At 25.5% G+C, this 22659-nt stretch overlaps 4 protein-coding genes across 4 annotated transcripts; 2 read left to right on the top strand and 2 right to left on the bottom strand. All coding sequences in view use genetic code 6, as the record gives it.

Annotated features, from left to right (window-relative positions):
• Positions 1-1568: 1568 nt before the first annotated feature.
• TTHERM_00578550 (transmembrane protein, putative) lies at positions 1569-2138 on the bottom strand (the record flags this gene model as incomplete). The annotated part of the gene is made up of 2 exons (XM_001022856.1): positions 1569-1869; positions 2083-2138. The coding sequence occupies 2 exons, from the start codon at positions 2136-2138 to the stop codon at positions 1569-1571; spliced, it is 357 nt and encodes a 118-aa protein (XP_001022856.1).
• Positions 2139-4426: 2288 nt separating this feature from the next.
• TTHERM_00578530 (tetratricopeptide repeat protein) lies at positions 4427-8811 on the top strand (the record flags this gene model as incomplete). Its single annotated transcript, XM_001022854.3, has 11 exons — positions 4427-4568; positions 4642-5478; positions 5537-7127; positions 7188-7277; positions 7331-7417; positions 7468-7557; positions 7629-7718; positions 8022-8114; positions 8172-8258; positions 8314-8403; positions 8463-8811. The coding sequence occupies 11 exons, from the start codon at positions 4427-4429 to the stop codon at positions 8809-8811; spliced, it is 3546 nt and encodes a 1181-aa protein (XP_001022854.3).
• A 1140-nt stretch (positions 8812-9951) lies between these two features.
• TTHERM_000578529 (TRP protein for ciliary function protein) lies at positions 9952-11913 on the top strand (the record flags this gene model as incomplete). The annotated part of the gene is made up of 7 exons (XM_012799491.1): positions 9952-10053; positions 10152-10334; positions 10435-10586; positions 10636-10873; positions 10929-11164; positions 11246-11510; positions 11581-11913. 7 exons carry the CDS (start codon positions 9952-9954, stop codon positions 11911-11913), a joined length of 1509 nt encoding a protein of 502 aa, XP_012654945.1.
• Positions 11914-12669: 756 nt separating this feature from the next.
• On the bottom strand, positions 12670-22659 carry TTHERM_00578520 (hypothetical protein; the record flags this gene model as incomplete). The annotated part of the gene is made up of 11 exons (XM_001022853.2): positions 12670-12711; positions 12778-12934; positions 12995-13104; positions 13161-13322; positions 13378-13877; positions 13964-18946; positions 19011-19819; positions 19879-20294; positions 21141-21365; positions 21651-21843; positions 22220-22659. 11 exons carry the CDS (start codon positions 22657-22659, stop codon positions 12670-12672), a joined length of 8037 nt encoding a protein of 2678 aa, XP_001022853.2.

Raw genomic sequence — 22659 nt, 5'->3', positions numbered from 1 at the left:
TTTTCTTAATTATTTTAAGTTTTTAAAGAGGAGTAAGTAACCAACAAACCAATCTATCAATCAACCAATAATAAATAGACCCAACTATTATTAAATAAATAAATAATGATAAAATAATCAATTCTATAATCTTAAATTCAAATATATACATGCCTGCCTACCTACCTACATATATTAATAAATTTATTGATTTCTATAATATTACATTTATCTCACTAAATTAATAAGTCAATAATAGTAATTTAATATGGAATTTTCTGTTTATGTACATAAGCATCTAATTTTTCTTAGACATTTAATTATTTTTTAATGTAAAATATACTTTTTTATGAATTTTTATGTATTTTAGCAATAAAGATCATTTAAGCTGTAAAAATCTACTTAGTATATTTTTTTATTTTTGCAAATATTTATTCTCATATAGAATAAATAATTAAATAGATCAAATAAATAATATGTACTCTGCCAAAGATATATGATTTTAATTCCATCAATAATTTGTTCAATCTACGAATGATTAACATTTTGATTCAAAAATATTAAATTGTTTTTTAAGAAATACAAATATCTTAATAAATAAAATTACATAAAGAATCATTAAAAAACTTTTATAAAATCAAAAATTTATTTAATGTTTTCAATTGGTTAAGATAACTTTTGATTTTTTGTTTTGTGATTATTAATTCAGGGTTTTGTATCTATTTAGGTTCATTATTACTTTGATTTGATTGATATTAAATAAATTTAATTGGTAAGCAGATTAATTTTTTACGGTTGCGCTTTATCTTACTTCGGTAGATTTGAATAAGATCAAATTATATGTTTACAGAAGAAGAAAAAATAATTAAAAAATTCACAATTTTTGAAAAAATAGTGTTTGAATTTCTTTGATAAGACAAATAGAAGAAGGTAATTAGAAAAATAAATTTTAGTGTTAGATCTTTGCTCAATTGATTATTTTGCTTTAATTGAATTAATTTGAATTTTGATTACAAATACATGGAATTTGACATTTTTTTATTGGTATTTTAATTACTGCTATTTACTGAAAGCTGGAATTTAGAATTAGAGAAAGGTAGAAAATAAATAGTAGTTTGTATGCATTTTATATTGACTTGAAAAATTTTATGTAAATCAATGCAATAAGGAATAAGTATGGTAATAAATGAGTTTTATTTTTATTTGAATCTTTGTGTATCTAAAAAAAAAAAAAAACACTGAATCATAAATTAGATAGCAAGGTTTATTTATTACAATATAACAAAGAGATTATGAGTTATAACAACTTTTATTTGAGTAGTAAAAGGATTTTTAAGTGATAATTGAATGGAGATATACTTAGATATAATAACAATAATAAATTTGGTGATAAATAATAATTATTTTTTAACTAAAATAAATTTCTAGTCCGTCATGTCAACTTGACTTCTATTATCGCAAGCCAAGATAAATTTGGGCTATTTATTAGTAGAAACTTATGCGCTATTCATGTATTTTGCAAGTACCATACATTAATACATACATGTTTTTTTATATCCTTAACTTTTATCACCTAATTATATAATTATTCATTTGCAGAAAATGCCCTGAACACTTGATTTGATCGAATTTTCAATCGGGAAATTATCACCTGAAACGAGAGCAATATAGCCTTTACGGAAATCGCTATTGTTAACAAAACTGTCACAAGGTCCTTAGAAAAGATATACAATACCGAAAATACAGAAAACACATTCAATAATACCACAGCAACAACAGAAGAAAAGACAAGCCAAAATTTTCCATAATGTACTTTTAGCTTTCGAAATCGTATCGAAGCACAAATTGCAGGTACGGATATATGCATTCAAGAACATATAGAAAGGACACCTATTGATTAAATATAAAAATATTGTTTTATCACTATATCATGAGTACTAATCAAAATTTTAATGATATTTTATGAAGTTTATCAATTGATGTTGATTCAAATTTCATTTTAAAAAATGTATTTTGAAGGCTTTAGAGAATAAAAAACAGGGAGGAAAGCCAACATTATTATTGGGGTAATAGAGAATTGTAAAATTATTATTATTATTTTACCAGCATTGACAGGTACAGAAAGCAATAACGTATTTTGCCCAAGCAGGAAGAGCCATTTTGAAGTAATTTAATTTTTTTTTATTTAATTAATATTTAAGTTTCTTTTTTTTTTTGAAAATATTATATGAAAGATCTGTTTGCCTCAACTAATATATATTAACTAACTTATTAAAAATAGCAATAACAAAAGCTAATAAATTATTGGTCAATACTTTGATAAAATTAAATATAATATCTATTTACTTATTAACAAATCGTATTTCTCAATAGAAATACAGAGAAAACTAATAAAAAAATAATAAATTTTTTATAATTCTTCTTATAAATCAAAAAAATAGCTTGTCTGCCTTTCATCTACATAAATCGACGAACTTGAACAAAAAATAATTACATACTTTAAAAGCGATAAATAATTTCTTTAACATTTTGTAAGCTAAGAAAACTCTTTTAGTCATGAAAAACTTAATAAAAAATTATCAAGATTACATAGCTTCCCTTAAATTATTTTTTATTATTTAATTTTTGAAAGGAGCATATAATTTCTTAAAACCTTCAATAAAAAATTCTTACCACTAATTTCGAATAGAAACAGTTAATATTAGTATGTATAAATTTAATTTTTCAAACAGAATACTAAAAATATTAAGTAAGAAAGACTAAATAACCATAAAAATATTCAAAAATAATTAAACTAATTCATCCAGAAGTTCATTTCATATTTTTATTTCAAAAAATTATTTAATAAATTTCAATTTAACATATCAATCAGTTTCTCATTTCATTCTAATTTTATTTTATTGTCCAAGGATTAATACAGTAGGAATGGTTGTATTGATGTATAAACCAACTATCTCGAATTTGGACAACAAAAATATTTTTTTATAAAATATTTATCATTTCTTATCAAAAATACTCACAAAAAATTCATAATTAATTCTCTCCCTTTAAAAATTCAACATTTTATTCACATTTAATTTTTCTAAAATGTTCTCTATTATCCCTTCTAAAACACATTTTCCCTATCTTTTCACTCACCTTTTGCAACTAATCAAAAATCAAAATCAGACTTAAATTTATTTTTAAATCATTATCTTTTCTTATAAAAACACAGAATTTCTATTTAAAAAATTCTATTTCTACTTTAAAATATTTTTAATAATTTTCTTTAAGAATTAATTGATATTTACTTTTAAGAGATTAAAAATATAATAAATATTATAAAAATAAAATTTAACATTTGAATATTAATTAAAAAATCATAAAAAAGATTTTTACTAAAAAAATATATTAAAATTACTTATTTTGCAATTATGAATTAAATTCTTGCTTCAACATTCACATAAATTTAAAACTTGGAATTTTAGTTTAATAAAAAGTATAATCAGTTAAAATATTATTAATTTATTTTATGATAATTTATTTAATTTACTAGAAAATTTATCTAATTGTGGTAGAGCTTGTAAAAATAAATAATCGAAGTATTACTCAATGCATTTATTAAAAAATACAATAACAAAAAAATTTATTTTTTCAAGAAAGTTAAATGATAGATTTGTCTTTGAGCATTTCCAATATCTTATTTTTGAGGAAAACAAAAATAATAATTTAATTTATTTTTTTGATAAATTGTTATATATCCTCATAAATAAAATAATAAATGCCAAGAAAATATTTTTTTATTTCAATTTTTGACCTAAATATTTATTTTTTTCTTTTTATCTGACTATATTTATTACTCATTTAGCAAATGTGGATATAGTATTCGATTAGATGAAAGTGTTGAAAAATAATTGAGCAAAAGGTTATTTATGAATGAAAAAATAAAAAGATAACTAGAAGAGTTTTATGTATCATATAATTGTTATGATAATTTAAATAGAATTTAATAATAACTTTAAGATTAGGTTTAGCTTTCTTTTGTTAGAAATTTTAGAGCAACATTTAAATAATTTTTATAATGATTACATTTTAGAAAATCTAATTTTAGAAGTTTTTACTTTTTGTTGAAATTACTATGATAATTTCTGTCTAGAAGTTTTGTTTTTTTAACAGTAGCTAAATAAAATAAATTCATTTTTAAAATTGTTAAATAAATGAGAAAATTATGAAATTACATCTAAATTAAGTATATGAAAATTAAGTTAACTTTGCTGGTTCAGATGAGAATTAAACCAAAAACTAATGATCTATTTATAAAAAATAGCTAATAATAATCAATGCATTACTTATATTTTTAAATAGAATTTATCTTATTTTCAATAAATTTAATAATTATTGCAAAAAGGCGGACTTTTTTTTAAAAAGAATTAATCTATTTATCTATTATTTATTTATTGATAGGAATATGAGCCAAATAGATTTAGAATAAAACGAAGGTTAACAAATACAACTTCAGTATTAAAGATCAAAGGATGAGAGTTATGAGGATATCAGTAAAATAAAAATGAACTTTCTTTAGTAGCAGTCACAAGATTAGAATAGATCAGGTTTTTTGTTTGAGTAAATCAAAGAGTATATTGTCACTAAGATATCTTTTTTTAAATTTATACATTCTTATAGGTGATGAAAAAATTTAAGGGAATGCGAAAATACAATCATAAAAAGCACCAGATAAAAGATTGAAATAGACTATTTTTATTGAGGATGATGAAACAAATAAAGAATAGGATAATTAGGAGTCTAAAATTACTGAATGGCCTAAATGTGAAATATGTGATTTCAAATTATTTTCAGGAATCTGCATTGATGCAAATTGCCCCAAATAAGATCAAATGCTTCTTGTATGTTTACAGTGCCACAACAAAGAATAATTAAGATGCGTCACCCTTTTAGATTATTCAGAAAAGATACTTTTTTCTGAAGAAATAAAAGAGCTATTAAGATACAAAAAGTCTCGCCATTTGAATATGCTTGAATCTAGCTAAGAATTGATACATGGAAATGCCAATTTAATGTGTAACAAACTAATTGATACTTTAAAATATTATAGGAAATCAATGGAGCGTCTTTATGATTTAGATAAAAATTATTAAAAAACTAATATATGGAGAAAGGAATAAGTCAGATAAGTTTGTCTTAATTTAGAAAAAGTGAAAGGTTCATATAAGCCTTAGCAAATACAGTTTTTAGAGTTTATACTTGGATTTCACAAGCTAATTATTCGAAATTTTGTAGTAAAAAACATGCGCTCCTAATAGGCTTATGATAACGATACTATATACTTAGATAAAACTGCTAAAAATGTTAAGCCTCCTGTAGGCTAATAAGGAACATCTGCCGTGATAAACCTCACTTCACCGAATTAATCAAAACAAAATAAAAGTGATAATAACAAAGGTTTACTAATTTAAGGAGAATATGTAATAATAAGTGAGAATGAAGATGTAAGCGTAGATAGTAAGGAATTCTTTTTTAGTAGTTATTGAGATTATATTTTATTTACATATTAAATTAGGTAAGTCTAAAAAAGGAAACAAGCTTTAAATAATTGACATTAATGAATCTTAAAATTAGTTAAAAGAGTTGCTTAATCCTAGCGAAGACAAGCTTAAAGAATTATAAGAAAAAGAAAGATAGAAAAGAGAGAAAAATGCCAAGAAAATAAAAAAAGATTTATTTTTAGAAAAGAGTTCTTATTATTAATAACAATTGGTTCTCAAAAAAGAAAAATCTATGGACATAGAGGAATTCTTCAAGCAAAAAGAAAAAAAATAAATTATATCTGAAGAAAAAACAACTCGCTCCAGATTAAAAGCAGCAAGAAACACTGATTAAGTTGGAGGTTAAATAAACAAATAGGAATTTATTTAAAATGAAAAGAATTCAGACCAGTTAATGTAGGTAGAATAATAAAAGCCTAAAAGAGGCAGAAAAAAAAAATAATAAGAAGAAGTAATCACAACATCATAGTTGTAAGGACAAGGTTTAACTTATAATTCAGATTTGAAATAATTCAACTAAAAGAATAATAACAACAACAATAAAACTATTAATGATTACTTTCAAACTATTTCTACTACTCATTCTAAAATTAATGTTAAGTAAGAAGAATAAGAAACTAAAAAAGATGATATTAACTCAGAGTCATATAATAATTAAAACCCTGATATGGATATTGAATACTCCAAATACCAAATATAAAAGAAGTATCAATAAGTCTAATAAAAAAGAGATTCGAATCAAGACACTCAAAAAAGTCCAACTAATTCTAGCTTTTCTAAAGAATTTGTTACAAAAATAGAATATGACAGAGTACCTTTTTTCAGAAAAAGTGATAATAGCGATTAAGAAGAGGAAATTGATATTATTTTAGATGATGAAGACGAAGAAGAAGAAGAGGGATAAGCTAGTGGACAGGAGTTTAAAAAATAAGAAATCTTAAATTAATTGAAAATCGGTGAATAGTCAATAATTCAATTAAATGACTAAAAGAAATAAGAAGCTGATAAGAGTAGTAAATGTTCAAATTAGATCTAAGAAAAGGAAAATTCTAAACTAATTATTGAAGAAAATTTAAATTAAAATGAAATATAAAATACAAATTCTTAAAATTGTGCTCAAAATCTGGAAGCTTCTAATTTAGAAAAGGCTACAAACAATCTAGAAATAGAAGAAAAGTAAAATAAATTTTAAAAAAATCTGAGCAACAAAGATAGCTAATTTGCAGATGATTTGGAAGATGATTACTATGATGACTAGTACTATAATGAGTTTAAAAAGTCACCATCAATCTCTAATATGTATGCAGAAGATTCTCTTCTCAGTAATCACAAAATATAACTGAACACAAGAATAAAAAGAGTCTTTTATGAAGATTATTATTTGGGCTAATCTAGTGATACAGAACAAGAAGAAAACAAGTCAAATAATTTAGATTCTTAAAATAAAGAAGAAATTCAATAAGTTTAAATGAAGAAAAGTCAGGGTAAATACTAATACTAGCATTTTGAGTATTTGAATTAATACTTAGATGATGAAGAGTTAACAGATAGAATAATTAAAACGCCAATAAAATCTGACGCAGTGAGGCTCTATTTCAACTTTGAGTAGAATTTTTCAAATCAAATTCTTTTAAAATTTACTTAATTTCATTTAAATAAAATTAGAGGAAATTATACGAGCATTCAATCAGTAAAAGCTTTGGAAGAAATTCTTCCTAAATACGAATAGCTGAATGAACTTTGCATTAATTTGAGGTATTTTAGAAAAAAATTTTGTCTATTTATCTTATAACTAATTTAACAAAAAGAAATTGCTTCATATGGATGGAGATAGAAATTTTGGGAAGAAATTTAAGACTGCTAAAGAAACTGAGCAAACTTTCTCTAAACCTCAGGTAAAAACAATATATAAAGATAAAACATTAAAAATAAAAATAATTTTCAGTAAAACATAAATAGAAATATAACATTTGTTTGGATTAGTAAAACACCTTAACAGAATAAGCAGCCTTTAAAGTTTAAACATCGATTTAAGGTAATTAATTATTGATAAAGCTTATTTAGTGAATTTTCAAATATCTAAATTCAATTATAAATATATTTTAGTGAAAATGTGTTCAAGGGTATTGATAACCACTCGCTCTCAGTTATTGGTATAGAAGATTTGCAAATTCCTGAAATCTCTCTTCATCTAGAGTAATATTTATTTTATTTTTTTATGTCCATTTTCACAAAATGAAATCATATTAAATTTTTTAGTTAAAAGTTTTGAAAAACTTATCAAAATAAAAACAATTTCTTTACTCTAAATAATCTATTATAAAGTATAAATTCAATAAATTAGTAAATTTTATTTAAGTTATTTCAAATAAAATTATGATTTACAATTTTAAATATTTTATTATAATATTAAAAATTTTAAATAAAACTTTAAACTAAAAATAAATAAATGTTTTTTGTTTGATATAAGATGATAAAATAATTCTATTAAATATTTAGTGATTTTGATTTAGAGCAAGATTCTACACAGATCATTCTAAATGTCTTCTGCAGAAAAAACAAAAGATTAAACAAATTATATTTGGTTAACTAGTAAATATTTTGATTCTTTTTAAAAATATTTTTTAAATTATTTATTTCAAAATACAGTGGAGATATGAATAAAATTCATTTGGTAAACTTTATATGCTTTTTGGTTAAGAGACAAAGGATAAGCGAAGTTGTGTTGAGGATAGAGTATGTATTTTTATTTTTTAATTTGGTTTTTATTATTTTTTAAAATAAATTAAAGTATTACTGAGTTGAAAAAGAAAAGATTGGCTGAAATAATCAGTGCTTGCTAATCTTCTCAATCATTAGTTAAATTAGGTTTTGAACTCACGTAAAATATATTTAAATCTTTATTATTTAACATTTTTCAATAATAAAATAATCAATCAGAGGTAAAATTTCGCCAAGTGTGATGGAAGAATTCAGTCTAATTGGAGAAAATTGTAAGTCTTTAATCTAGTTTTATATGGATATTTCAGACTTAGAAAATGATGATTAATAAATATTATCATTTATTAGAAGTTCTGTAAATAACAGTAAAAATCATAATAAACACCATGTAGTCAACTTGAAGTAAGATTTAATTTATGAGCCATACTTTTTAAAAATTTTAAATGCATTCAATATTATTTAGAGGGAGAAGTCTAGACAAAGACATTAAAGAAGCTATTTCTAAAACACAAACAAAAAATTTTAGAATTATATTTTGAATTAAAGAGTAAAAATTAAATACACTTGAAGACTAACTATATAAAAGCCACAAACAAAAATTAAAGATATTTATTCAAAAAAATTACAAATAAGCAAGCTTGAAGTTTGAAACTATTATATTATAATGATGCTGATATACTTATACTAATAAAATTTATTACTAAAGATATTTACCTATTATTCTAAACCTTTAAAACAATACTTTTTTCAATTTTACTTGTATCCTAAACCAATTTATTACTTAAAATTGTAATATTGTATAACAATTTAATTTAAACAGATATTGCGAATAAATACTATATAATAATTTATCTTTTACTTTACTTATTTATATATTTACTTTTCAATTTATTTAATCACTCATTATTTATTTATTTTGATTCTCATTTTCTTCATAAAAATATTTAACACACTTTCTTAATATAAAAATGAATAAAAAATTATAAATTTTCTTTGTTTTTATTTGAAACTTCTTTTTAAAATTAAATTTGTTAGCAGTATATTTTAAGCTTTTACTAAACCTTTATTCTTAGTCCAATGACTTTTTTTGTTTATTTAATTTTTTTATTGTTTTTAATTAAAATAATTTGAAAAAATGTTACTATTAAATACTTCAATAAAGAAGCATTTAGAAATACAACAAAAATTAATTTTATAATAGGGTGTTAAATATATAAAATTTATTTTTTTACTGCATATTCATTTAATTAGTGTTTTTAATTGAAATATTGTAAATAGTACTCATTTTAAATATTTTAATTTTTATTTTTGCTTTCTAAAAGTTCAATTTTTATTAATTACTTTTCAACTTAATTTAATATCTATTATATAAAAAAATATTTTTATTTATGTTTATTTAATTTGTGAATTGATTTATTTATTTTTTAAATTATTTGATGTTTGCTTTAGTATTTGAAATTAGAATGAGCGTACATGCACACAAATGCATAAATAAATACCTATTAGAAATTTATATGTAGAGTTTTAAATATTAAATTTTAGTTAGTATCTTTATTGCAAATTAATTTAATTAATTTATTATTAATAACATAACATATTCATTCAATTATTACTATCAAAATTTACTTTAAACATCTAGTTAGTATATTGTCAAAGATTTAGGAATATTTAAAACAAAACACGTAGCATATAAAGAATTCATTCAAAAATGGATAATTTTATTGTAGCAATGAGTAGATATAAAAGGCGTAAATATGATGAGACGCTGTAATTATGTGATAAGATGCTTGAAAACAATCAAAGAGATTAAGTAAGTAATTTAAAATAAAAAAAATATGAATTCAAATTTGCAAATATTAATGCAATAAAAATCAGAAATAATCTTGAAAAACTATTAAAATTTATTAGGCTGCATGGCTGTTAAAATGCAACTGTTTAGTACGTAAAAGTTATATAGATGATTTGGAAATAGATGAAGAAGGAATAGGAGATATTCTTTTGGATGAAAATACAGTTTCGTAATTTGCTAGACCAGGTACTTCATTCTAAAGGCCAATTACTTCTAGATAAGGTGGTGGAGATATTAATCCTGTAAAATTTAATAAATTAAATTCTAAAAAATTAATGAAATGAATTTAGTAGCTGTTTCTTGTAAAAACTTTTTAATTTATGCTAACATATATTTAATTAGATAATGAGGCCTATGTCTAAATCTGGAAGACCAATAACAGGTTTTGCTAGACCAGGAACTAACAAACCTGTTTCATCAAGCTAAAACCGTTTAGAAACAGCGCTTAAGGGTAATAGACCAGGAACTACTCGTCCTATTACTAGTGGTGGAAGGTTATATTTTTAAAAGTCAGCTTTTTATTTAATAAAGTAAAAAAAATAGGTATATGAGATTAGGTACAGCATCATTGGCTTCTTCAGGCGATTAATTTTTGGATGCCAATAAATTAGATATGAAGAAAATAGCTAAGAAAGGTGCTATTGCTAAGGCTATTTGCAATTATTTACTTTATGTAGAAATAAACCCTAAAAAAGCTTTGGAATTGTCTGCAGAAGCAACTTAAATTTCTGAATATAAAGATTGGTGGTGGAAAGAAAGACTTGGCAAATGCTATCATATAGTAAAATAAATAATTTTTTCAATTAGCAGAATTTAAAATTATTTCATTTTAACAGCTTGGATTATAAAGAGAAGCTGAAAAGTAATTTTAAAGTTCATTGAAAAATGAAAATATTATTAAAACTTAACTTGAGTTGGCTAAGGTTTATATTAAATTGGATCAGCCAATCACTGCTATAGAATGCTATCGTAAAGGATTAGAAAAGCACCCTCATGAAATTTAATTTGTGCTAGGTATAGCCAGAGTCTATGACTAGCTAAACCAGTAAACAAAAGCAGTAGAATTTTATAAGTAAATACATTTATTGATAAATAACCTTAAAGCATTTTGATGTCAAGTAGATAAATATTTAATAAATTATTTGTTAAAAAGATAAGTTTTAGCTTTTGAAAGTAGTAACATGGAAGCAGTCGCTTAAATTGCAGCACATTAATTCTATATTGATCAACCAGAAGAGTCTACTCTTTTCTATTAAAGATTATTATAGCTTGGAATTAATACTGCTGAATTATGGAATAACTTGGGATTATGTTTATTTTTTGATGGATAGTACGATTTATTTTATCCTTGCTTTGAAAGAGCTCTTTAATTAGCAGATGAAACAAATAGAGCTGAAATTTGGTACAATATCTCTCATGTAATAATTAGCAAACTAAATTTTGCTTAGAATATAATAATAAAATTTCATTTATTTATATTTACTATAGGTATTTATATATATGGGAGAAATGGGTATGGCTTATCAGTGTCTAAAAATGGTTTTGTAATTTGATCCACACCACGCTGAGGCATATAATAATCTGGGTGTGATTGAAATAAAGCATGGAAATATTGAAAGAGGTAAATACGAATTGTAAGTTTCTATGAAAGAGGGTGAAATGCTACTCGAACCTCACTTTAACTCTGCTCTCTGGGCTTATAATACTTGCGAATACCAAGATGCATTTAAACTTGTTAACAAAGCTATATTTATTTATCCAGATCATGAAGAATCAATAAAGTTAAAAAAATAAATAGAAGATATTTTAAAAGTGTTTTGAATTCATTTTATAAATTTATACTTAAGATAGAATATTAATAAATAAAATTCACACCAATTCACAAAATAGAAATTTATTCTTTGTAATTTTTTTTTAATTTCATGATAAAAAAAACTAAATTTTAAAATATTACAACAAAAAAATAAAAACTATTTTTATTACATTTCTAAAAATACAATTTAAAATTTATTTAGTTAATTATATTATTATGATTAGATTTTTTTGATAAACCAATAATTGATCTGTTTTTATTAATTCCTCTGTATTTTAATTATGTTCTGATACTAACTCTTATTTATATCTTTCTTCTAAAACTAAATATGACATTATATTTTAAAAAACATAAGTATTTTTGTTTTTTACTGAAAATTTGAAAATATTTATGTACATATTTGTAAGATTTATTATATTAAAAAATTAAGATAAATTTTAGAACTACTTTTGTTAAATTAATAAAATCTTTTTATTGAAAACTTTTAATTATTTAGAATTAATTGTTTATTTATATTATATGTATAAAACAAATTATATGATACAAAAATAAAATTTTAAAAGAAGACTTTGAAGAACTATTTTGCAAATGGAAAATTAAAATGCTATTGTTGAATACAATAAAAAGTGTAGAAAATGTTTTTATGATTTACATAGAAATATCTATTTATAATATTTTTATATATAATTTTATAGTTAGTTTTAATTCTGAAAAAAAGTATTTTTGTGTTTTTAGTGTTTGCCTCAAATGAGCTTTGAACTTTCTCACATGATATGGATTTCTTCAGTTTCAAGTTTTTTGAGAAGCTATTTATTTTTTAAAATGAAAAATGATTAAAATTTATTCAAAATAAAGAATAGTAAATTTATTACTTCCTTTTCAAGGGCATAGATCTTGTTATTATTTTATTGATATTGGAGCTTGACGTTATTTAATTCTTCAATCTTTCTAACCAATTCTTCGTTCTTTCTATTGAGTTCAGCATAGTTCTTTTCTGATTAGGACTTATACATTTCTTTTTCAACAGTTCTTTTTTGATTTAAGTTTAATTTGTTATTTAAAAAGATAAATAAATGTTTTAAATTTTACAAATTCTCAATTTCCTTCTTTAAGAAAACAATATTTTAAAGATCAACATCGTTGCTTCCTTGAGATAAAGCTTGTGACATGCTGAGGGTCTAGCTCTTAAGTTAATCCATCTATTTATTTAAAAGAAATTTAACACTAAGTAATGGCGTGTTGGTTATATTTTTACTTGATTGAAAGCATTGTCTCTTTCCATCTTCTTAATATTGAGGATATCTTGAGTTTGCTTGAGTTCATTAACAACTTAAGAAAGTTGTAATTCATATTGATTGAGTTTACCTTCATAAGATTTAATTCTGGCTTCATATTCTTAAGTTCTATCATTAGATTGCTAGATTTAAATTAAATATTTTTAGTTAAGCTAAAAAATAATAATTAAAAATTACAATAAGTTATCTCTTGAGAGATTCAATTTCCATGGTGAATTGAATGTTAGAGTTGGATGATGTCATAGATTTCTTTATTTCTGATCTTTCTCTCATGAGGTTGAGGTTAGCACTTTAGAGCTCGTTATTTTCCTTGCTCTTGACTTCGAGAATCTAGTTGAGTTATTGGACCTTGTCTCTGAGTTATTGAATTTCAGTTTGGAAGGATGTCTTGATTGCATCTTGAAGAGAACCACCAGCATTGACGTGTAAGCTTCTGTATTCTTCTAATTTTTGTTAGAGTTCAGAGATATCCTTAAGTTTTTGCATTTGAAGTTATTGGATCAAGTCCTTGAATTTTAAGATTTCTTCTTCGTTAACCAAAGCATGTTACAATTAGTCTTCTAATTATTAAACTCTGGCTCTGAGCATGGCATTTTCTTCTTCAAGTCTTCTTCTTTCAGCTTCCATTCTAGCCTTAACTTCAGCAAGTTGTTATTCAAGTTGCATTTATATAGTTACTATATTTTGTTAAATTAATTATAAGAATATGTCATATTTAATAAAAATCTTTTAAAAAAATGTCAAAATTATGAAAAATATTTACATTAGAGTTAGTTCTTAAGATCATCATTTTCCTTTTGTTGTTATTTAGATCTCTTGACACGGTCATCTTCGTATTATTGTTGTTGAGCGTTGAGGGCATCGTTTAATCTTCTTTCATATTCAGCCTTGGCAGCAGCAAGTTACTTTCTGAGTTCTTCAGAAAGCTATACTTCCATCTAACGCTTGATTTCTTCAATTGTGAGGTTATGCTTGTGTTCGATGATAGCTAATTCGTTTTTAAGTCTGTTAATTTCAGCTTCCAATTAAACTCTTTCTTGAATGAACTTGGAAGAAGCCATTGAAGAGCTACGACGAGAATTTTCTTATTCTTGACCAAATTTAACTTGGAGTTCTTAGTAAGCAATCATCAAGTTTCTTAATTCTTAATCCTTATTTTGTAAAGATTGAGAAAGAATTTGAACTTAGGCAGTAAGATTCTTGTTTGCTTCATCAGAGCTTTCAACACGAGCTGAAAGGACAACAACCTTTTGGAGACTGTTTTAGAGATCAGTCTAAGATTTGGCATATACCTAACTAATAGCATCTAACTTTCTGATCAAATCTTCCTTTTCATGTTGGAGTATTTGAATGGTGTAGCTTGCATTTGAGAGTTCAGCAATCTTCTAATCACGAGCTTAAATTTCTCTTCTTAAATTTTCAATTTCTTATTGGAGTTGTTGGATGACCTTTTAGAGATCTTCATTATTCTTATCGTTTCTGCTTCTCTTGACCTTGTTATCTTCACGTTCACCTTCTAATTACATCTTGAGTAATTGGAGTTCGCTTTCTAGTTATTGAACTCTTCTTTAAAGTTCGCTGTTTTGAGCTACTTATTAGCTAAGAGTTTCTGCTGTTTAGGCCAAACGTTGCTTTAATGCTTCATTTTCACGAGTGAGATTTTCAACTTAGTATTAAAGACTTCCGAATTAAGCAGCTTCTGCTCTTAGTTTATCAACAGTTTGTTAGAGTTCAACGAGACGTTGTTTCAAAGCTTCATTTTCACGTTATAAGTTTTCAGCTTAGAACTTAAGAGAAGCGAATTATGAAGCTTCAGCTCTTAACTTGTCGATAGTTTGTTATTGTTCAACAAGACGTTATTTTAATGCTTCGTTTTCACGTGAGAGATTTTCAACTTAGTATTTGAAAGCAGCAACTTAAGTATTTTCAGCTCTTAATTATTCAATAGTTTGTTGAAGTTCAACTAAATGTTGACCAAGTGCTTGCTTTTCCTTTTCCTTTTACTCCAAGCTGAAGTTCAATGTCTAGATTTAGTTGTTGAAGAATTGGAGTTTGCTTTCTAATTCAGCAACAGAGGCAAGTCTAGCTTGCAATTCTCTCAATTAGTTTTCATATTCAGCTTCACGACGTTAGAAGTCTTCGATTAAAATGAGCTTTTCTTTCAAGATGGTGTTAAGACGTTCGATTTCCATAGCTAAAATAGATTTTTGACTTTCAAGTTAGGCATTCTTATTCTTTTCTTCAGCTAAAAGGTTCTTCTACTTTTCTAATTCAGCAGTTACGAATCTGAGATTTTCTTCCAAATTATTGACCTATTATTGACCAGCTCTAGAGCGTTTGACTTATTCATCAGAATCGCGAGCACGGTTTTCAGCATCAACCAAACGTTGGAGAAGTTCAGAGTTTTATTGACGTTGAGCACGTAATTCATTTTCATATTATTCTGAGAGAGATTTGTATTTTTGGATTTCTCTTTCAAGTTCTTGGATACGAATGTTGAACTTAACTGTGAGCTCATTGATTTCTCTATTGACAGTAGATTGACGAAGACCTTCGTATTATCTCTTTACATTTTCGAGTTCATCAGCATGTCTGCGCTTCAAGTCGTTAATTTAGTTTTCGTATTATTAAATTTGAATTTGAAGGAGGTTGACTTAACTGTTTGCATTTCTCAAACCTGCAATTTCTTTATCCCTTTCTCCAAGAATATTTTCTAATTCTCTGATTCTCTTAATTAAATTTTCTTTATCTTGGTTAGATTATTGGAGTTACATTTGAAGGATGCTAACATTTTAGCTGGCTACCTTTAAGTTTTGTAATTCTCTATCTTTTTCAGCCAATAATTGTTCAAGTTAGTTAATTCTTTGAATAAGAGCTTCGTTATCTTAACTTTGACGTTAAGCTCTCTTTCTATGTTCATCTGCTTCGTTTTGGAAACCAATAAGGTCAGAAACCTTTTTGGACAATGATTCAGATAAAGCGCATTAGAGGACATAGGCATCAGAAAGTCTAGCATATCTTTCGTTGATAGTGGCAGAAGAAGAAAGCTTGTAAGATAATTCACCATTGAGTTAGTTAAGTCTATTGATTTCACCAGTCAACATTTCCAATCTAGAAGCGAGTTCTTAGATTCTGCCTTCAAGAGCTCTCTTGGTAACTTCAAATCCAGCATTTTCAGATTTAAGTCTGTTAACTTCTAAAGTTAATTCATTGATTAATTAGCTAAGACGTTAGAGTTCTTGAGCAACTCTTTCAAGCTCAGCAGTCTTGGCATTGAGTCTATTTTGAAGTTCTTAGTTTTAAATTTATAAAGTGTTGTCATTTAATTTAGCTTGTAATTATTGAAGAGTTAATGTGAGTTAGCTGACTTGTTAAAGAAGTTGGTTGTTATCATTTCTTAACTTTTCAAGTTGGTCTTATAAATACTTATTTTCAGCTTCTAATTGAGCAACTCTGTTATCTTAGTTTTGTTTACTTCTCTTGACTTTTTCACCTTCATCAGCTTGTTCTCTTAAACGTTAAATTTCAGCATGCAATTAAGCAATTGTTTATTCATATTGAGCTCTTTGAGCATCCCAAGTTTGCTTTTCGATTTCTAAGCTTTGGCACTTTCTAGAGACCTAGATTAATTCGTTACGAGCATTTTCTAATTCTCTAACTAAACGTTCGATTTATTCAGTTAAAAGATTAACCTTTTGTTATAAAGCTTGGTTTTAATATTCTAATGTGTTGTCTCTCAAACGCTATTCTAATTGAATAATCTTATTAGTCTTTTCAACACTTTAAGCAGAAACTCTTTCTAATTCAGCCATAGTGATAGTCAATCTAGCTAAGGCATCGATGTTTCTCAATTAGAATAATTCGAATCTAGTCTTGATGTCACGAATCTAGACAAGTTCTTCATCCTTAGCACGGACTAAATCATTCAAACGCTTATTTTCTGCAACTAACAAGTTGATCTAGCCTTCTAAAGTGATACGGACTTGTTCGATATTGCTTAATTAAGCAATACGAGTCTACAAGCTAGTATTATCTTCAGTTAAACGTCTGATAATATCATTAAGTCTTTGGTTTTCTTCTCCGTAGATCTTAATTCTTCCTTCAAGATCAGCTCTAAGCTTTTCTAAGTTGGATAAATCGTTAATCTTCAAAATTAATTTAGTGTTTTCTTCATTCTTAGCAGCCAAAGCAGCACGGAGTCTATCATTTTCTTGAATCAAAAGATTGATCTTATTTTCTAATTCACCTCTGACTCTATCCATATCACCTAATTGTTAAAGACGAGATCTCAATTCATTGTTTTCATTGGCCAAGTTAGTAAGACCTTCTTCTAATCTTTGCTTGTCTCTCTTCAAAGATTCGATTTGGTATTCAAGTTCTTTTCTGATGCGGTCACCTTGAGCATAGTCATTCAATTGAGCTTGAAGGGAAAGCTTTTCTTAAGTCATGGTGGTGATGATACCATTTAAGCGTTCACGTTCGGAAATCAATAATTAAATTTTGTTTTCAAGTTCATTCTTTTGTCTTTCAAAGTCAGCCATTTCATTTAAGCGTTAACGGAGTTAAATGTTTTCATCAGTGAGCTTTCTGATGTTTTCTTCAGTTAAGAGCTTGATTTGAGCATTCAATCTATTATTTTCATCTTACAAGAGAGCAATTCTGCTTTGTAATTGAGGAAGAGACTAGAGTTAGCTATCCTTCTCAATAATAATAGATTTCAAACGATTGACTTCTTCGTGCTTGTCTTGAAGAGATCTAGATAATCTATCAATTTCACTAGCTAATAAGAGAATCTTATTTTCGAGCTATTGTTTCTCGGCATCAACAACACTCTTTCTGTTAGATTCTCTCTTGAGAGAATCTAAATCTTAATCCTTCATACGAATAATATTGTTAAGCTTTTCGATTTCTCCTCTGAGGACTTAAATCAAATTTTCTAATTCGTTGATGCGGACTTGTTATTGGTTAATTTGGCTTTCCTTTCCTGCTCTCTTGACATTTTCAGTTTAAGCATTTTCTAATTAAGCAACCAAATTACGAATTTATTCTTACAAGTAGAGTTCACGAGCTTCTTATTCCTTGAGTTTTTGTCTGAGAGTTTCGGTTTCTAACAATTATCTCTTAAGGTTGTCTCTTTCTTCAGCGACAGCTCTGAGTTACTTTTCAAGAACTTCGATCTAATAAAGAAGAGCTTCAATTTTTCTATTTTGTTCAACAACATTCTATGATTGTTATTGTAAATTGATAAGATCTCTTCTGAGTTAGTCAATAGTAACTGCTTATTCATTGTTCAATTTAGTTAATCTTTGGTTATCAAAAGTAAGTTCTTGGATCTAGTTGAGTAATCTTTAAGTTTCATTATCTTTCTTGGATCTCTTGACGGGATCTTCGTGCTCAGCAAGCTTTCTTTGTAAATCATTAATGATTTCATCCTTTTATTGTAATAATTGTTGTAAAGTGGTAACTTATGATCTTAGTTGAATCAATTAAGTTTCAATGTCAGCACTGTATCTGCCACGTGCTTCTTCCAATTAACGCTTCAAAGAAACGATTTCACTTTCCTTGATTTAGTTCAAATTGATCTAGTTTTATAATTCAGAAGTGAGTTGAACAAGTTTGTTTTCCATATTAATAATCTTTTCTCTGTATAAAGCATCGTTACCAGCCTAGTTTCTCAAAAGACGAATTTCATTGTCCTTTTCGATACTAATCTTATTGAGTTGTTCGATTTAGTGGGTTAATAATTCTATTTAGTTTTTAATAATTTTATAAATTAATAATGAAATTAGCAAATAAAAATTTTTTCTTACAAACTTGGTCCTTGAGCTTATTGTAGTCGTTTTAAAGATTTAAGCTAGAGCTTGATTTTCTAATTTCATCTTTCAAGGTTTCCATGAGGTTCTTGAGTTCTCTTTCCTTTTGAGCCTAGAGATTGGTGAAACTCTATTACCATTCATTGGCTTCTGCAGTCTTTCTTCTAAGTTAATCTTCTAAGTCTTAGATTTGTCTTCTATAAACTTCCTAGTTGGTTTGTTAGCTAATAAGGATGATCTATTAGTTGTATCTAGATTCCAAATCAGCATACTTATTTCTCCAGTCTTTAATTTCATCAGCTTAAGCTCTGGTTAGAGCAGCTAATTTTTCAACTTCTTGACCTAATTAAATAGACTTGCTGAGTTGTTCTTGATATTTGAATTCACCAGATTGGGTCATTTAGTTGGTTTGTTAGAGTAATTAGTTGTATCTCTTAGACAAGTCTTCGTATTCTTAGTTACGAGCCTTCAAGTGGGAAGTGACATTATCTAATTCATTAGTTAAAATGAAGATCTTTTGAGTTAATTCTTGAGTGGTCTTCTAACCGTTGCCTTCAAAGTCTCTGATTCTTTGATTCAACTAGACAATCAATAATTCCTTAGAAGAAAGATCGTTCTTCAATTAGTAATTTTCATTTTAAAGAGAATCATAAGTACGTTAATCGACATTGCTTTGTCTGGAAGCTCTTTTGATTTTATCAGCTTCTTCATCCTTAATCTAGATTAATTAGTTTAATCTTTGATTGTCGATAGCAAGTTAGTTGATCTTTGACTCGTAATCAGCAATCTTGTTTTGTAATTCTTAGCTGTTTTAGTAAAAATTTAAATTGAGTATTTTATTTGTTTTTATTTTAAGTTAATTTACATTCTTTAGTCTTAGTTAGGATGAGATTATTGAATCTTGTTGCAGTGATCTTTCCAAATTTCAACTTACTTTTCAAGACGCATAATTTCAGTTTAGGCTTGAACAATCTTTTCTTCCATTCTAGCTCTTTCTTCAGCAAGAAGGTTGTACTTGTTCTTCCAATTATCTAACTCTTAGTTTCTCTACTAAATGATGATATTCAACTAGGTGGTATCACCCTTAGCAGATAATTCTTGCTAGAGAGTCTTGATCAAGCTAGTCAATCTTTCGATTTCGTTGACTAATTCTTGATTTTGCTTTCTCAATTAGTTGATTTAATCATTTTAGTTTCTTTCAGCATTTAATTAAGCTTCTCTTAATTAGGCGTGTAATTTATTAAGTTCTTCAGCGTGCTTGATTTATATTTCTCTGATTCTCTAAATTTATTTAAAAATGAATTTAATTTTAAATGAAATCAAATTAAGAATGATATATGTAAAAAGTAGTTGAAATGGTGCAAGTTGAATCAAAAATATATTTGATCCATAAAAAACTAAATGCAAAAGTCATTTTTTTATAATAACTAAATTTTTTTGTTGCTTCTAAAGAATAATTTCTTGCTATTTTATTGTAATGATATTTCATCTTCTTTAAGATAATTTTATTTGCTAAAGCTATTTATTTCCTATATAAATTAGCTAAGATAATATCTAACTTAATAACTTACTCTTTGCTTGCTTATTTATTTATTTATTAATATAATATTTTGATTTTTTTAAATTAACTCTAAATTCTATTTCTTTCTCTTTATTAAATAAGTAAATTAATTTGTTTAATATTTATTGATTGGTATGTACTCAATAATATCTTCTAATTAAAAATTTTTATTAGAATTTTTATTTCTTCTTTTTTAATTGATAAACTTATTAAGTTGCTCTGTAATTTAAAGTGTTTTATCTATCAAAATTTAGAAAGAAAAATGTAAAACTAATTTGAAAGATTTTTTAATAATTGACTAATTGTGTAAAATTATTATTTGATATAAATTAGTTAGTATTATCATTATACCTACTGGCTGTAGAAATTAGTTAATTGAGTAATTAAACGAATTAATTATTCTATTAGGGAAGATAGAAAATAACTTTTATAAAGATATTTTTCAAAATTTTTTCATGTATTTTTTATTATTAATCAATCATTCAGTTTATTTTTTTTTTGCAACTCAAACATTAAAAGATAATAGTCATTCTATTATATTTTATACAAATGAATAAATAATTTACGCTTTCTGGGTTTTAGCCTTAAAGTTGAGATACGAGGTATTGGTTTTACTCACCAACTTCTTTTAATTCTTGTGAGAGTTTCAAGTTGGCATCACTTAACTTGTTGATTTAATTTTCATAGTTCTAAACCATAGCACTGAGTCTAATTTCATTCTATCTGGATTTAGTTAATTCAACATTTAAGTTTTAGAGCTACTAAATTAACTCGGATACATCGTTTTCACTCTGTTTATTTTATAGAAAAAGTTTATTTCAAAAAAAGTTGATGGATTAGTTTGATTGATTTTAAAGTTTTGAAACATTTTTTATATTCAAAAGCTAGCTACAAAGCACAATTTATGAATTTCTAAAAATGAAAAACATTTAAAATGATTGTGCTTTTTGAAGTATTTATTTAGACATAATTGATTATTTAATATGTCAATTGCAAATCTTCAATTTTGAAAAGCTTTTGGTATATTTGTAAACAAACTATTTGGTAGAGAAAAATAATAATGCAAAATTTATTACTGGTCCACCTCTATTTGCAGCTCTCTTAACATTTTCTTCAGGGTCGTTAAGTTATCTCTTCAACTAATCAATCTAATCATTCTTTTCTTTAAGGATTCTATTGAATTGCTCAGTAATTTCATCAACGTCTCTGAAACCACCTCTTTGAGGAGATACAGAAAGGTTTTATTTTTTCTTTGTAGTAAATCTAAGTCTATTTATAAAAATTTAATAAAAAATGATCCGATGTTTGTAATGGCATATGTATTTTATATAATGAGCTTCACTTAACTACTTATCTATCCTTCAACCTTATAAAATTCAACTTTTGCACTCGATTTATAAAAATAATGTTTCACTGGAATATTTTTTATATGTGATGCTGATAAAAGAATCAGACATCAACAAAAAAAATGAGTATAGAAAATATAGTAAAAAATGAAAAACTATCACATCGATAAATATTATGGAGAGAAACTACCTTCTATGGACATGTATGCAAAATGCAGATTGAATGAAAATAAGTGTTCAGTGAGCAAATTTGAAACTTTATGCTGATAATATAATTAAAACTATTGAATTTAAATTACCCGTTGGGAACAGCAGTGGAAGAAATACGTTCATGACGGGGCATCAAATCTGGAGTGGGAGCGCGAATGGGATTAGTTGAGGGTAAATTGCGTGTTTAGGCATAGTCTCCGCGATAAGTGGGTGACTTGATTCCACTTTTTGAAGGAGAACGAACATTAACACTTCTAGTGGGAGTTTGCCTAGACTGAGTTAAAAATTATGATTGTTGATTCATTTGGTTTTTTATTATGTATTGTTTCTCTACAACGATCGTAATAAACCTTTTTCCTTTTTCAATCTTTTTATTTAAGGTTTTCTTATTTTATGATTTATTTTCTTTTTATTTATTTATAAATAAAAAATTATTACTTTTAAAAGATATCTTTCTCCTTACCCAATATTATTCAAAACTCTATGAAATTATCAACCACACTAACATAATAAATATTAGCTAATTCAT

This window comes from Tetrahymena thermophila (genome assembly GCF_000189635.1).
Source record: "Tetrahymena thermophila SB210 genomic scaffold scf_8254464, whole genome shotgun sequence".
Classification (NCBI taxonomy): domain Eukaryota; phylum Ciliophora; class Oligohymenophorea; order Hymenostomatida; family Tetrahymenidae; genus Tetrahymena; species Tetrahymena thermophila.
This window is presented reverse-complemented; position numbering and strand designations above follow the sequence as displayed.